At 38.9% G+C, this 16,872-nt stretch overlaps 1 protein-coding gene across 1 annotated transcript in view; it reads left to right on the top strand.

Annotated features, from left to right (window-relative positions):
* antxr2.S (ANTXR cell adhesion molecule 2 S homeolog) overlaps positions 1-16,872 on the top strand; it is a 113,364-nt gene that overhangs the window by 16,009 nt on the left and 80,483 nt on the right. Inside the window, exons 3-8 of the mRNA XM_018243549.2 lie at positions 6,070-6,141; positions 9,107-9,188; positions 10,345-10,452; positions 10,545-10,613; positions 10,790-10,870; positions 16,424-16,484. Of these exons, the coding sequence (XP_018099038.1) occupies positions 6,070-6,141; positions 9,107-9,188; positions 10,345-10,452; positions 10,545-10,613; positions 10,790-10,870; positions 16,424-16,484 (473 nt within the window). The remainder of the gene's footprint in view (positions 1-6,069; positions 6,142-9,106; positions 9,189-10,344; positions 10,453-10,544; positions 10,614-10,789; positions 10,871-16,423; positions 16,485-16,872) is intronic.

Below are 16,872 nucleotides of genomic sequence, written 5' to 3'. Positions count from 1 at the left end.
ACCCAACACCAGAACAAGTGCTCGAATCCTGGGTCTGAGCTAAGCTTCACCAGTGGTGTGACCACCTTTGAGCTTCGGGAGGAGCCCTCAGCCTAATCGGGTGCCACCTGGTCTTACGAGAGGTTCAAGCAAGTGTTCTGGCAGGCAATGGGGCACGGCTGGTAGCTAGAGTCTTTGGGACCGAGGATCACGGTAACAGACAAGGATAAGGCAGAAGGATCGTCAGACAGGCTGGGTCGTGGCAGGCAGAAAGCAAGGGTCGTCAGGCAGGCAAAAGGTCAAAACCGGGTATCAAGCAGGAAGGGTACAAGCAGAAGAGTAGTCGGATATCAGGCACTGGTCAGGATACAGAATTCGGGATGGTCAAGGTACAGGCTGGGTCAAACACGGATAATCAGATTCAAAACAGACAAAATAGCACAAGGCTTCAGAACAGAGCACCAGAAACAAGTTCTATCACGGGCAGTTTGCTGGGAGTGGAAGTGGCCTATTTATACCCTGTTTGGACGCCAAGGTTTTCGCGCCAAAATCGGCGCACACACGCGTCAGGATCGAGGCAAGATGGTGGAACCACGAGGTGGGCGTCCCCGCAGCCGGCGTGGCGGGCGTCCCCGCGGCCGATTTACAGCACCCCCAATCCCAGGTAAAACAGATTTCCTTACACAAGCATTCCCCAGCCACGCTCAGGCCGCTTGACCCCTTAAGCTGGCCGGGCTCCACCCACACACTCGCCCAGTGCCCTTTCAATTCCATCCTGCAACCCCACCACAAAAATGTCCAAACCCACCTGGCTTAAGTGTACCCCATCTTTCAAGTAATACCCCGGGTCCCCCCCTAGCAGGTACTTGTGTCGTACCATAAAACCGCCCATCTTCCTAACGATACTGGCCGACTGTTTATTAATCACCTTGTGAATCCTCTCAATAGCTTCCCATGTGTTGGCAAACCTCCATCGGATCCTACTCACCATTTCTGAAAAAACTATCTTTACATTGGGCGCTAACTGCATGATCCGCTCTAAATCACGCCGCATGACCCGTATAAGTTACCTTTGGGATACCCTGCCCAGGTCATTACCCCCACAGTGCACCACCAGTATGTCTGGTGGCGTAGTAATTCTCATTTGTGCTGCAAACTTTAGCAATACCTGCTCCCATCGCATGCCCCCAACTCCAAACCATTGAATCACTACTTGAGTTTGAAGGAAGCATAAAAGTGTTCCTGGTGGATATGTTTCCAGCTGCTGGTGTGCCCGGGAAATGTATGAGTCACCCACGAGCCAAATCACCGATCTGGATGAACCTGAAAGAAATAATAACAAGAAAGAACCACATGAAAGGGAGGGGGGGTGGTAAGTTAAAGGTACACACTCATAGCTTATTCAACCGAACATATGATAGAAAACTAGCTGACTCCCATTTACCTATGCGCCTGATGGAACTACTGGACTGGCCTAATTGCGCCGCTTCCGTGGCTGCTCCTATGTGACACCAGTGACACCTCTTTGTCAATTTTTTCCCTGACCACAACGGGGTATTCATTCACCGACCGCAAAAGTTTTTGCCACAATCAACCCCAGGTGCATCCTGAAAAGGAATCCGGAACCCCTGTGTAAAACCTTCCCTCAACAGGACGGCATCCCCTTGACAACTATACTCCCCTTTAGGGTAAGACAGGTGGTGGATCAGGCGGAACTTGCCGGGCTCCAGTGGGGATATACGAAGGTTCTGCAAGGGCCATTCGCCCCAGTGATACCTCTTTGTCAATTCTTTCCCTGACCACAAGGGGGTATTCATTCACCGACTGCAAGTTTTTGCCACAATCAACCCCAAGTGCATCCTGAAAAGGAATCCAGAACCCCCGTGTAAAACCTTCCCTTAACAGGATGGCATCCCCTTGACAACTATAACTGCTTAACCACCGCTCCATCCCTTCTAGCCTTACGGGGGTACTCCCCTTTTCCCCCCCACATCCCCGGGCTTGTTGCCTTGTTTGCCTTTTTTGAAGCATTTTGAAAACGGGTGCCCCCACCCACCGGAATCTGCATGTATCCCTCCAATTGCACTGTCCCTCATTAAACTGAAAGCATTCTGGCTTCCCGCTGCTTGCCAGCGAGCCGGACTGTTGCTGCCCGCTGGTGCCCCCCTGAAAGGGCGACCCTTTTTGAGGACTCATCAATTTTAGCCATAACTTTATATCCTTATAATCCCAACGCATGCTTTGCGCTGACGAAATTGCTCATCATATTTCCACCACGCGTAACCCCCAAAGTCTCTGCTTGCTGACCAAATTTCATCAACATAACAAAAAAGGGGTGAACATAGCTGGGGTTGTTTTTCCCCCAATACACTAGCATATATGCAAAAGGCCCTTAGCCACGTGCCAAATGTTTTAGGAATTTTTCTGTATCGCCTTTTTTCCTCCTCCTCACGCTTTTTTGCTTTTTCTTTATCTTTTTCCTCATCCACATCTACAAATTCCTCTCTGGGAAGTAGCGAGTACAGCTCCAAAAATTCCCCCTTACCTATACTAGATATACCATGACCTGGATGAATGAAAATCTTCATAGTCAGACTGGAGGGGGAGTGTGTTGTGTGAGCGGCTGCCGGCTGGACTACGGACACAATAACAAACACAGTTGGCACCTACAGAAAAAAAAATCAGAATTTGCTAGGCACAGGGGGTGTGGCTTTGGGCGGGATTGGGGTGGGGCTTTGGGTGGGGCTAAGGCTGGTATTTTTTTCCAGAAAAGGTGGCAACCCTACTGACCGCGCACCTTCTTTTCCCCCCAGGTTCTGGGCTGCGGTGCGCTGGGGGCCTGCTTCTCCGTTGTGGCCCACTGGGGGGGTACTATCGCCACCTGGGGGGCCATTAATCCTATCCAGCCGGTCCTTTAACCAAGACGGATAGTGCCTCTGAGCCTGCTGTCTCAAAGATTCCAGCATGGCTGTGATATCCCGACTCACCATGATTGATGCTGCTAGTGCTGCTTACACCTCGCTGCTTGTATTTTTTAGACTTCTAATTCCCGGTAACACTGAACTAAAGTACATTAATTTAAGGTTGCCTCCAAGGCCAAGTCCAACAAGCAGAATAACATTTTCTGATACTTCTAATATCTTAGAAACCTCTTAAAATAGAAAATGAGTGAAAATTGCAAAAGTACACAGAGGATCATTCTGGAAAATTCAGAAATCCATTTTGGGGGTTTAGATCCCCTTTATTGGTAGCATTATTGATGTTAAAGGATGTTCAACTACTTATACAATATATTCTCAGAATGTTTTGTTTCAGTGCAGTTAACATTTTATGAAATGTACTTTGTTGCATCCATGAGCCATTGGGGAACTTGTGGCAATAGGGTTGCCCAAAGTTCCTTTGGGGCCGCACACCGCCAAACTGTTTAAACTCGGGTGCAAGGTAAATAATTAAAACAAAAGAGACCAGCAACACCGAGATACTTTGTGAAAAAATAATTAAAATGTATTAAAAATGCATGAACAGCCAACGTGACGTTTCAGTCCTCTCTGGGATCTTTCTCAAGGCATCCATGCCTGTATCACAAATAAATCTATATACCCCAACCCCCTTGTCAATAGGAAATGACATTATCACATCATGGTGCTGTAACATAATGAGTGTAGTGAAATAATGTGTAACATTGTGACAATATCCATACGTTCACTCATTGATGATAGATAACATATTATACCTCATACCCAAACAAGTAAGTTAAAAACATCATATGGATTATTACTTTAAGTGCATTGAGTGCATATTATAGTTAAAAACTCATCCAACATGTGTTGTATATGTAACCTTCGGATCAATTTCAAGTGCCCGTGTAAATTTTTTTTATATTATATAAAATCTAAAAACAATGCTTTAATTATTTCAATATCATATCTGACTATTACGGACCTATCACATTATATTCACATATATTTATTCATTCTGTACAATTACTCATACTCTTAATTTTTGGTCCGGACTATGTCATTATATCACTACTTACAGGTAGATATTCCCACTACAAACTTACGTACTACAACCTCCAGTAACAGGGTTTGTTCCCATATTCAGATATTTAAGTACGCCCCTATTAAATTAGAGGTAATCAAATCGCTATTCTCTAATCCTTAACTTATAGGCCATTCATAAAATAATTCACTAGGGGAACCTTCTCACAGAAAACAGTTCAAAGATAAAGAGCTATTCAAGCCTCTAGGGGCCACACAGTTCAGTTCGTATGTCCAAAATGCCTCCCTCTGCAGTAAGGTGCGATCTAGATCTACCCCTCTGGGTGGGTCTGCAATCCAGTCTATGGGCATGCACTTAAAAGAGGAGGCTCGGTGCTTCGCCTGGAACCAGTGTTGTGCCACATGTTGCTTGGAAAAGTCCTGCTTACCCTCCTTTTTGGGTTTAGGATCTAGGGCTGCTCTTATGGTTGCATGATGCATGCTGATCCTCTCCTTTAATTGTCTGCATGTTTTCCCACAATATAATAGTCCACAAGTGCACTTTATAATATTCACCACATTCAGAGAGATGCACGTGAGTCTATGTCTGATGGAGTATATTTTTCCAGTATGTGGATGAAAAAATGAATCGCCCACAATTAAACAGTTGCACATGACACAATTGCCACACCTGAAAACCCCTAATCTATTTATTTTGGCACATGGCATATATTTGCTTACCGGATCCGTGGGTGAAAGGAGCTCCTTTAAATTCCTGTGTCTCCTATGTCCAAATGAAATACTTTGGTGATTAAGTGCTGTCAAATCAGTGTCCGATTTCACAATAGGCCAGTGCTGTAAAATAGATTTTTTAATCAAATATGTGTGTGCGTCATATATTGTCATATAATGAAGTGCATCTTCTTTAGTGATTTTATATATACATACACACATATACACACTGGACTCCTCCTCGGCTCCCGAAACGTTTCCTTTTTTAATAACCAGAGGCAGGTGCAGAGGAAGCTTACTGAGTAGGAAGACATAGATTGGGTGATGGCCATACAATGGCAACATTTTGCAGGTTAGGGTTGGAACGCAGGTTAAGTTATTCCTGACTTGCATGTCCCATGTAAAATTGGAGTATACTTAAAATTGCTACCACTGGTTCACTGGTTCTATATATGGCTAATATTTAACTCAATGAGAGGAAGCAGGGAGCATTTTTCAGCCATGACCCCATGCGCTATTAGCCTAAGCCTTGATAATGTGAATTTCTTTACTGAGCTAAAGCTGAATATTCACTGACAGTGTCTATTTCCTTCTGTATCTACGGTCAGTTAATAAAGGATAAGTAAGCCTTTTATTTTAAAATCTACTAAAACAGCACACATCATAACATACCATTCCCCCTGCATTCAGATTTATTTAATTTCTCTTTAAAGGAACCAAAGAATGAAAGCATATCAAAGTAATTAAAATATAATGCACTGCTGCCCTGCACTGGTAAAATTGGCGTGTTTGCTTCAGAAAGACTTCTAGAGTTTATATAAACAAGCTGCTGTGTAACCATGGGGGCAGCCATTCATGCTGGGAATGGGAAAAAAGAGAAAACTCACAGGATGCACAGCAGATAAAACACCATTATATTTTACAGGGCTTATCTGTTATGTGGCCTGTGCCGTTTCTTCATCTTGAATGGCTGCCCCAATGGTTACACAGCAGCTTGTTTAAATAAACTTTAGTAAAGTTTCTGAAGCTAACACAGAACTTTTACTAGTACAGGATAACAGTACAATATATTGTTATTACTTTGATACTCGTTTTTTTGGTGTAACTGTTCCTTTAAAGCCTTCATAGTCATAGAGAGATGGAGTGCTCAGAAAGCAAAAGAGGGTGGAGCTTAACTCTAGACAAGGAAGTAAATAAAAGAGCTGCAGGTAAACTGGCTGTAGTAGAAATCTTAATACAGGGAGAATATATGCTGTTCTGAGAGAAAAAAGGTTAATCTATTTTAACTACAAAAGTAGATTTTCTTTTACCTTTTTGTGAGTGTTGCGTGAATGACTGCAATTTTTCAGAATATGTTTCCTTTTTTCTATTTCTTTAGCCCCCGAATGAGAGTGTCCTTCATCGTGTTTTCCACACAGGCAAAAACAATTCTTCCACTTACAGGAGATAGGTAAGTGTTTGCAGTACCTGTGATAAAATGAGATAACATTCTTAACCTTACACTTTTAGGGTAAGGGCACACCCTAAGAATCTGGGAGATTAAGTTACCCGGCGACAAATCGACTTTTCTTCGGGTGACCAATGTCCCCGAAAAGCCTTCTTGCCTGCTAGAATCTAAATCGCTGGCGGGATGGCACTCGGGGCACTTCGTTTTCCAAAGTAGCCTGAAATTACCTCAAGAGGAAACTTCGGGCTACTTTGGAAAATGAAGGGTAAAAGGTTAAAACCTTTAAGCTTTTGTTTAAAGCTAATTAGGATTGGTTTATGAACATTGGCAAAAATACTGTAGCTAATTGCCTCTGAATTGCATCTTTTTCTACATTTATGAGTTTAAAATAAACGTATCAAAATACTCGAATTGGTGATGATTTTGGGGCCTTTTTTGTGCCAATGGTCTACTTCGACCATCAAATTGGCTACTTCGATCTTCGACTACGAAAAAAAATCTAAAAATCGTTCGACTATTCGACCATTCGATAGTCGAAGTACTGTCTCTGTAAAAAAAACTTCGACTACCTACTTCGCCGCCTAAAACCTACCGAGCATCAATGTTAGCCTATGGGGAAGGTCCCCATAAGCTTTCTAAGCTTTTTTGATCGAAGGATTTAATCGTTTTCGTTCGATCGTTCGACTTCGATATTCGAAGTTCGAAGGACTTTACTTTAATTAACCCTCGATATTCGACCAATAGTAAATGGGCCTCTAGGTTTTTGTGCTGAATATACCTTTTGCCTATTGTTTTGTTTGTTGAACCAAACAGGGCAATTTGGAAATTTGTAACTACTTCATGTCTGTTAATTAGGTTACCGGTGCTTAGACAATCCCCCCATTACAACAAAACCATCACAACAAGAGGAAGGGAGTTGTGTACTGGTACTCTAAATCTGAATGTTGCAGGCTTACTGTTTATTATAGAGTTCATGAGACTTCCTGAAGTTTAAACACTTATTAAAAGATATGGAAGCAGTAAAGGTGCACATTTTTTAATTAAATAACTAATGAAGTTAAAACTTTATATTGGTATTAGTTATGATTAGATATGATTGCATCACTGCTCTCCATATAATCCCCATGGGGGACAAATTTGTGCATGATGAATATATTTTTGTGATTTGTAAGAAGGTGGGGTTTATTACCACCAAAGTTCTGATTAGTATCCTTTCTGTATATAAGAAACAAGTTATGTTTACACAAAGTTTGTTCCAGCTCTCTGCAATGGTTCAGCCTTTTTCTTGGAAGCATGCCAGCTGTGCTTCATAGCCATAGATACTGACAGACACTATAAACACAGGAGGGTCTGATCACAATTCTTTGGTACAGTACGTATGCTAAACTGAAAGGAGAAATACATTTGTAAATGACAGCAGTCATATTTGTGTGACTTTTTCCTCCATGTGATTGAATCTTCATGAAATTCTGCATAACCATGAAAAAACTTCAGATCTATTTTTGATATCTGAAATCCATTTCAAAAACATTAGAAAACATTTTTAATGGCAATGCTATTACATGGGGAAACAGTGTCATCTGTTTATCATTTTGGACACAGTGAGCCTGAAACCAGTGCCTGGAAAACATTGCATATTTTAAGGGAGTTGATAATGTAGCATTTGAAGGTCAAGTTTAGGCAACCTGGAATTGTTGCACAACTCTGCTATGCACTTGCATCCAAGGGAATAGAATTTATCTCCTTCTGTATACATGCATTTTATGTAATTTATTTCATTTTTCAAGACATTCATTTTTGTGTCTTTATGACAAAGTATTTTGCAAATTAAATCACTTTGCCGTATCAAATGGTTGAATACTTAGGGGGCAATGTAATAAAATTTGTTAATGGAAAAATAATTGAAATGTAAAAAAGTATTCCTTTCTGCAAAAATGTTTCCTTTGCGCTAATTTAATACTTAGCAATCCCAACCACACGAGGAGGATTGCAAATTTTGTCGTTTGCATCAGTGCATAGTGTATGTAATAAAACTTACTGATAAAGTTATTTGTTTTTCAAGAGGCATATGGAAATAAAAGGCTGAAAAATAGGTGTTAGTTTAGTTGAGTCTTCCAACTAATTATGGTACTGCCACTGTATACTTTAAGCATCATAGAAGTCACCAAGGTGTTCCATTATGAGGCTGAATGTGTGTTGTGAATGTGAGTGTTTTTATACAGGTTTTATACAGGAATTTATAGTTGACTTCTAATATGCTCATATTTTACAATGGAGGTACAGGGATATGATCCATTATCTGGAATCCTGTTATCCAGAAAGCTCAGAATTACAAAAAGTTTGTCTCCCATAGACTCCATTATAATCAAACAAGCCAAAATGTTTTAAATGATTTCATTTTTCTCTGTAATAATAAAACAGTAACTAGTACTTGATCCAAACTAAGATATTATTAATCCTTATTGGAAGCAAAACCAGCTAATTGTGTTTATTTAATGTTTACATTATGCTTTAGTAGACTTTAGGTATGAAGATACAAATTACAGAAAGATCCATTATAAGGAAAAACCCAGGTCCTGAGCATTCTGGATAACAGGTCCCATACCTGAATAGTATTTGCACAAGTTTTAAAGTGAGTCATGTCACAAAAATTACATTACTAAGCTCCATTTATAGTGAATAATAAACCCCATTGATTGTAAAATAAAATGATATTTTTTTATATGCTCATAGTTCTATGACCAAGTACAAGGCTGGGTGCTTTTTTACACGTCAGGGAATTCCTTATACCTAACAAAAGGAGGTGCATTATTTTTTTTTATAATAAACAAGTTTCGTGACTAGTGACATATGTTACATACAATTACAATACCCATAAATATAAAATAAAGTTTTGAGCCACATTTATGGATGCATTTTACAAAATTTTTGTGTGTAACAAGTTAGCTATGTTTTGATGTGTTTATAGGTATGAAATTACAAAAGGACTTAAAGATTTGAGTGCTGTATCTCCAGCAGGTGAAACATATATGCATGAAGGCTTCAAGCTGGTAGGCAATACATTTATTTTAATACTTCATCTGTACATTTTTACTATATTTTACTTTTTTCATACTCATCTTTTCTCTGTTGTTATATACACACTGGAAACTATACTTTTTCAAGGCTGTTGTTGAATTGACTGAAACTCTTCCAATTTGTTTGGTGTGCATAATAATAAATAAATGTGCTTAATGTTCGATGTTGATTTATAATATTCCTGTAATTAAAATAAGACACTAACTAATTTCAGTTGCTGACAGTTATAGGGAGTAGGCTGTTATTGGTTAACCATGATTCGTTCCCCTTAAAATACCTATAAAAAAGGAAATAGGATCATATTCAAAATGAAAGTTTGCTATTCTGTACTGTTACATTCACATATTAGCAAATATGTGCTAATTGCTATTCAGATGAGTGCTTTTCATTCTTTGGTTTTACTTGTACTTTAAAGGGATACTGTCATGGGAAAACATGTTTTTTTCAAAACACATCAGTTAATAGTGCTGCTCCAGCAGAATTCTGCACTGAAATCCATTTCTCAAAAGAGCAAACAGATTTTTTTATATTCAATTTTGCAATCTGACATGGGGCTAGACATATTGTCAATTTCCCAGCTGCCCCCAGTCATGTGACTTGTGCTCTGGTAAACTTCATTCACTCTTTACTGCTGTACTGCAAGTTGGAGTGATATCAACCTCCCCCCCCCCCAGCAGCCTAACAACAGAACAGTGGGAAGGTAATGAGATAGCAGCTCCCTAACACAAGATAACAGCTGCCTGGTAGATCTAAGAACAGCACTTAATAGTAAAAGCCAAGTCCCACTGAGACTGATTCAGTTACATTAAGTAGGAGAAATAACAGCCTGCCAGAAAGTGGTTCCATCCTAAAGTGCAGGCACAAGTCACATGACTGGGGCAGCTGGAAAACTGACATGTTTTTCCATGACAGTATCCCTTTAAATTACATGTCAGAAAGCTTTTGAATCACCACATCAAGGTTAGCAATTGAAACCTTTAGATTATGAGCTGTTTTGAGAAGGGTCCTCTGATCCTATTACTATGTAACCCTTGTTAAACTATTGTAAGACCTCTATACGCTAATTACTGTTTAGCACAATGTAACCTGTTAGCTCTATATATACAAACGGTGATTTTTTTTTTTCAGGCAAATCAACAAATTGTGAACGCAGGTGGAAAAAGTACCGCAAGTGTAATTATTGCACTAACAGATGGCAAGCTGGCAGATCAGATACCTATTTTGACAGAAAAGGAGGTGGGCTATGCAGTCCTTAGTTTTAGAATTATTAGTAGTTAGTTTTGCACTGTTTTCTGTGGCATTGAAATAACATCAGTGTTTTCATCTAGGCTAACATTGCTCGAGAAAGAGGAGCCAGAGTCTACTGTGTGGGTGTTCTAGATTTTAACTTTGAGCAGGTTTGTACTACAGGTTATTTGTGCTCTTTATGCACATTATGTTTTTGCTACTACTGTTTATTATTAAACACACAGACAACCAGTGTGATGACCCTCAATGGATCAACAGGGTCCAGAGAGAGAGAGAACTCAATTTTGAATGTTGGTTTTCTAAATCTTTTGTCTGCTTCTTCAAGCTTAAAAGAATTGCTGCCTATCCAGAGAATGTTTTTCGTGTTGAAGGTGGATTTAAAGATCTTGGATTAATTATCAATTCAGTAAGTATTAAAAAAATATTTCACTTATACTTAAGAGAATGGTGCTGCTAAAGTGCTAAAGAACAGATCAATTAATGGTTCAGCTTTTCATTCATGAATTATTGAAACAGTAATCAATAAAAAGTTCTTGAATGATAGAAGGGAGGCACAACTAAAGACATAGGGGGTTATTTACTAAAATCTGATTTTTTTTTTCTCATTATTTTATTACAACTTCAACCAAACTCCCATCCACAATGTTAACTTATTTATCAATAAATAAACTGAAAAATTTGGTGCAGAAAAAGACTCTAGAAAATCTCAATAAAATCATTAAAGAATTAGAAAATGTTTTTTTTGGATTTGACACTCGATAGATTTTGATTATAAACCCCAAATTTTTTTGGATTCTCATACGAAACCCAGGGCAGATCATGATATCTTCCAATTGTAAAAGGGACCATTGACCTACCATTGACTTCTACATGACCTCAGCAGATTTGAGATGGAGTATTTTCAGATTAATAAATGTCGAAATATTTGAGGGTTTTTTTCACGAAAAATTTGTGTTAACTAGTATGAATTTTACTATAACATTTCAACTGATAGAGAACCACCATAAGCTCCCATGCTGCCTCTTTTTGACTAGATACTGTAACAATACTGGCAAATTCAGCCTAATAAACCACAAGTAATTTTGCTGTTCCCCATTAATGTCAATAGGAGGCTATAGATGGACAAATTGCCCAGTATTCTAGCAGTCACACATGTCAGTTTGTAATTATGTGCTACAGTAAAAATATAAATAATAGTGATATTATAAGCTTTCTCTTCCTGCATCTCTATGACTCCTAGAAATGTAAAGGTATGCATTTTTCACCAAAATCCACTCTATGGATTGTAGCAACTGAGCCTTTTCTCCACCCACGTTTCTATGCAGTGGAGAAACTAACTGGTTTGCCACTGGTACTGAAGAAATGTGATCATATGACAATGGATCCAGTAAATTAAAGGTCCATTGATGGCTAATTATCTCCATTTTTCTCTCTTTTGTCCTCTTCTGTTTCTTTTTTTATTTGGTATCAGTATGCTTTAAATAAACTGGTAATAGGTATGCATCATGTAGAAAAGAATGCCTTGTTCACCATATAGATGTGTGGATTTCCCATTTACCCCTTCTATAAATGTGTGTCTACTCTGCTGGAGTCTTTGGTCTGTCAAGAGTACACTCTGCTATTACATAATGTAACCATCACTGTGTCGTGGCATGCTGTCAGCAACAGATGTCTGGCAAGGTTTAAAAGCATATTGTACAACAAATCATTTTCTCTATTAGCATAAAGAGAAGTAGATAATTTGAATGCAATATTCACACTGGAAGAGTACAACTGCAGTATAGGCAATTATTGTCCTTGAAAGATATTATCAACAGCTCTCCATACTGGTTTTTTGGGGGGGGGGCAGTGCATGGTCAGTCTATAGACAGTTGTTGTGGTTTAGCTAAGCTGACAAAATCAAATGAACCTCCAGTAATTAACCAGGACCATAATTTACATCTGTTATATAATGTTTTTATTCAAGTAAGTTTATGGGTCAGTGCTACATATTATTGATGTAAATTAAATAATAAATAAGATACATAATGCTCTCTCTCCACCACACTGGATTTTTAATAAGATGTAAGATGCAGAGCTTCGACTACAAGGGCCAATGCTATGGGTGGCATTGCCTTTTCCTCAATCATTGGTAAATAAGCCTTCTGAGACTTTTATTACATTATCATCATTTATTGATAATGCCGATTAATACCGAGTCATGCCCGGTATCATATAGAAAACGGACTTGAAATGAGAAATACAATTATTATACAAGCGTGCAGTACAACAGTATAACAATTCATACTATTAATAAACACTTTCTTTCATTACACATTCATTTTTTACACCTAAAATGCATTGCAGGTACCGAATGGAAAAAAATATCAACCCTTAAAAATTGGATTAAAATTAGTAACTATATTTAATTGTTAAAGGGGAACTCTGACTTTCAAACCAAAATTTTATAACGAGGCCTACATAACACAAAAACCCCTAATATACCCACCACAGTTACCTGTTTCTTCGAAAAGTATGAATAAATGCCATTTTCTATGCTGAAATACAGTTCTTCTCTTTCTGCCTTATTTGGAATCCTGGCAGGGAAGGAGGGACTAAAACACTGATGTTACAAATTGTAACAACTTCTCCACAGCTTTTCCACAGATAGCATGCAGATAGGAACTACATTACCCACAATGCATTGCACTTTGATGTTCCATTTCTTATTGAAATCACATGTGCCAGGAATTGTGTGGTTTGGAGGATGCAGGCTGAGGACAGCTGGCTGTTGATTCAAAGTAACAATAGTCAGGCAGCTTGGCATAGTAGTCAGACAGATCAGCAGGAGAACAGGGGGCTAGTCTTAGGGAACTGTTCCACACCATTAAAAATCTTGAAAAGTCTGCATATTTTATAATTGATACAGTATATATTGCAAAGTTGCTTGGAATTATGTTTTTTTTGTGTGGAGTTCCCCTTCTTTAAGATTTACCATTTAAAAAACAAGGTATTATCCTTGAGATCATCAAGTCATAATGGAAACTAATAAATTAGCAGCTGTTTTGCTGCTCTTAGTTGTAAACATAACTATTAGATAGCTTGGCAAATGAAAGGTTTCTCTGTGGAAAACCTTTATGGAGCATTATAAGATCTTACATCCAGCATGCAAGATGCCATTAAATACATTTGAATAAAAATTGATGCGGCTTGTTTTGGTTGCAATCATTCGCTGTTGCCAATATTTATGTGTCAGTAAATTGCTTTCTCTTTGAAATTCATTATCACACAGCTACAGATAGGACAGCAAGTATTCATTGTAGCTGTTACACTAAAGAGCGTCACATTTTTCATTCTTCTATAGGATTGTTCCTGTTCATTCTGCTGCAGGCAATGTATCAGTATTCTCACAGAGTTTGGTGAAGAGCAGGAATAAAACACGCTTTCTTATTTTTTATGATAACTTTTTTTAAAGTCAAATTTTAGTAGCCCTAAACAAATATAGCAAAATATTTAGTCCCATCTTCAACTGCAAACAGTTTTTTATCTTTTATTACTAGGCCACATATATTTTGCAGCTGTTGGCTTCAACTTGCAAACCTCTATATTTGCATAAATATATGTAGTTTTTCACATTGCAGTTGTAGAGCACTAAAAAAAGGTGACAAATATAGATGCTGCTGTTGTTTAGATACTGAACTGTTTTTAATCTGGCCTGATTCTTGGAAAAGTCTGTCAGAGAAGTTTTAGGAAGGTAGTTTTTTAAAAAAAATGTTGTTGACAATCATTAAAAAGTTTAATATAGTGACAGGAAAAGATGTGCCCTGAGTTCCACTCTCAATTCTATAGACTAAACTGCAAGTTCCCCTCATCACTGCAGCCCTGCTGGTGAAAATGAACATAAACACTTCATCCCCAACCAAAGGTGTAGGCTAATAGAGCTCTTACTCCTTTTGGAGGTAACAGTCATAGTTTTTTTTTTTCATGAAAGAATTGCCCCCACCAGCAATAGAACACTCGCACCAGGAAAGAGCTCTTGGTGCGAGCAGCCATGTCAGTCAGAGCTCATGAGCATAACAAGCTTCTGACGTCATAAGCATGCCTATAATGAGCAAGGTGCAGAATTAGCTCATTATGTGCATGTATGTGCCCCAACCAGGGGCGTTTCTGCCACGAGGCAAGGTGAGCACCTTGCTTCAGACGGCAGCTCCCCAGAAGTTACCAGGGGCGGCAAAAAGCCACTCCCGGTAACTTAAAAAGCCAAATTTAAACGAGGAGTCCCCTCCTGGTGCAGGTGGCCTACCTCTGGTGGGGCAATGTTTTTTAAAAAAAAATACTCTTTTGCTCTATTAGCCCGCACCTTTGAGGCCACTGGACATCAAACGCATAACTACAGGATAGCAGTCTATAAAAAAGGAGCCCAAGGTGTCAGCTGGAGTGTTCTTACTGTTTAGAAAAACAGAACTTTATGCAGCGGAACTGACAGGGAGCCTGCTTATTATAGAGTTCATATCAGATTAAGCATGGTGCAACAAGGAATAGGCAAATTAATAGTTGAGGATAGGCTAGCAGTCAGGCCTTATCTAATGAGTACTAATGCCTCCCAGGATATCCAACTAGAGAATAAATACTGCAGTACACAAATATAGCAGATAAACTTTATGCAGATAAAAGGAAAATGCAACATGCATCTAATACATTAGAGTAATGCCTGTAATACTGATATGTGGGGGTCTATATTACTGACTAGCAAAATAGTGCAAACTAACATGGTACTATAAAGTGTTATGGCACAGCATCTATGAACTGGGCCCATGCTCTGAATCAGGGCATCCCAGGATGACTACTACACAGCTTTAGGGAATGGGGACAAGGTCCCTTTGACCTCCTAAAAGACTTTTTCACTGTTCTGTTGCAGTCCTGTAGAAAAATAATAGATAAAATAAATAAGATTTTTACTCCATCTTATAACATAAAATACATATATATATAATATATGTATTGTATACTAAATACTCAGTACATATAGAATTATTGTAAATTGACCATTTAACTGATTTCCTGTTAAGGTTTTTAGTTTTTATCGAAGGGTTTTTTCTTCACTGTCTGTGCCTCCTGTACTTGCTGTTCTTACCTTTGTTGTTCTTGGATATAAATGAATGGGGCTTCGCTACAGCAGGGGCGCTCCACCAATGAGGTGAATTGAGGCACTCGCTTCAGGCAGCAGTGCCCCCCTGTTTGCCAGGGGCGGCAAAAATGCAGCTACCGGTAACTATGAGTCGAATTTCTGCTTTTCAACCTGGAAATTCGGCTCTTCTAGTGCAAAGTGAGCAATTGTGCTCTCTGCACTGGCAGCGTGGACCACCCCGACTCCTCCAACGAGACATGGACCGCCCCCGACCCCCTCCGGCGCTGAAGAGGTGAGTGCCATGGGGAGGGGTGGGGGCGGCAAAAGGAAGGTCGCCTCAGACGACAAAATGACCAGGATCGCCCCTGCGCTACAGTCAATGAAGTGTTTCTTCTATGAACAGCACATGCATTCATAGCATAAACACTATTCACCCTATGAGCACATATAGGGGATATAAAGAACTGGAAGTCTCTTACAAAGTCACCTATCTGGTTTTCAGTTCAGGTCAAGGAGATTAAATATTTAGCCACTGGTTTACTGTATTTGCAGCAGGCAAAATTAGCTTACAAATGCCAGTGTTGAAGCATCTCAATGAAGAACATTTGTTAAACAGCTGAACTCAAAATAGCTTCCAACATGCTGAACATGGACACATGGCACATCTGAAGGAGGACCTTTAATTAAAAAAGTATGTGTGCTGCATTTATACTGATCTCTGTACCAGATGTAATACATTGCATGGATACTAAATTTGAAATGTGTCCTAAATGTGTTATCTGTTGTGTTAATTGTATATAATAAAGCCATTTTAATTTATTTGTAAAACTAACATGGCAATTTTTGTTATAGATTTTAGAGAAGTCTTGCACAGAAATTCTCTATGTGGATCCATCTTCTGTCTGTGTAGGGGGTAAGATGATTTTTGCTGCTACAGCCTATATCTTGATTGTAGAGTACATTAGATTTTTTGCTGCTGGATATTACTTTGTAGTTGTACCAAATGAAATAAACCTTCTCCGCTTGTACTATTCTGCCTTATAGCCAGATAAATATTCATGGAAGCATGTTTTTATGGAAAGGATGTTGATCCAAAAAAATAAATAAAAGTGATTGAGGGTAACTACACTAAACTTATTCCATGCACACATTATATATTTATTTACCTCTTACTATTTATTGGGTCTCTGCTTCAGCTATGGATACACTGCAACCTAATATTTAATCCCAGTTTATGGATGCCTTTTCAGTTAGTAGAATTATTCAACATCAAACTACAAGCTTGTAGATTTTTCAAAACA

The sequence above is a fragment of the Xenopus laevis genome, chromosome 1S (genome assembly GCF_017654675.1).
Source record: "Xenopus laevis strain J_2021 chromosome 1S, Xenopus_laevis_v10.1, whole genome shotgun sequence".
Lineage (NCBI taxonomy): Eukaryota > Metazoa > Chordata > Amphibia > Anura > Pipidae > Xenopus > Xenopus laevis.
The sequence above is the reverse complement of the archived record's forward strand: the minus strand, read 5'-3'. Positions and strand labels throughout refer to the sequence as shown.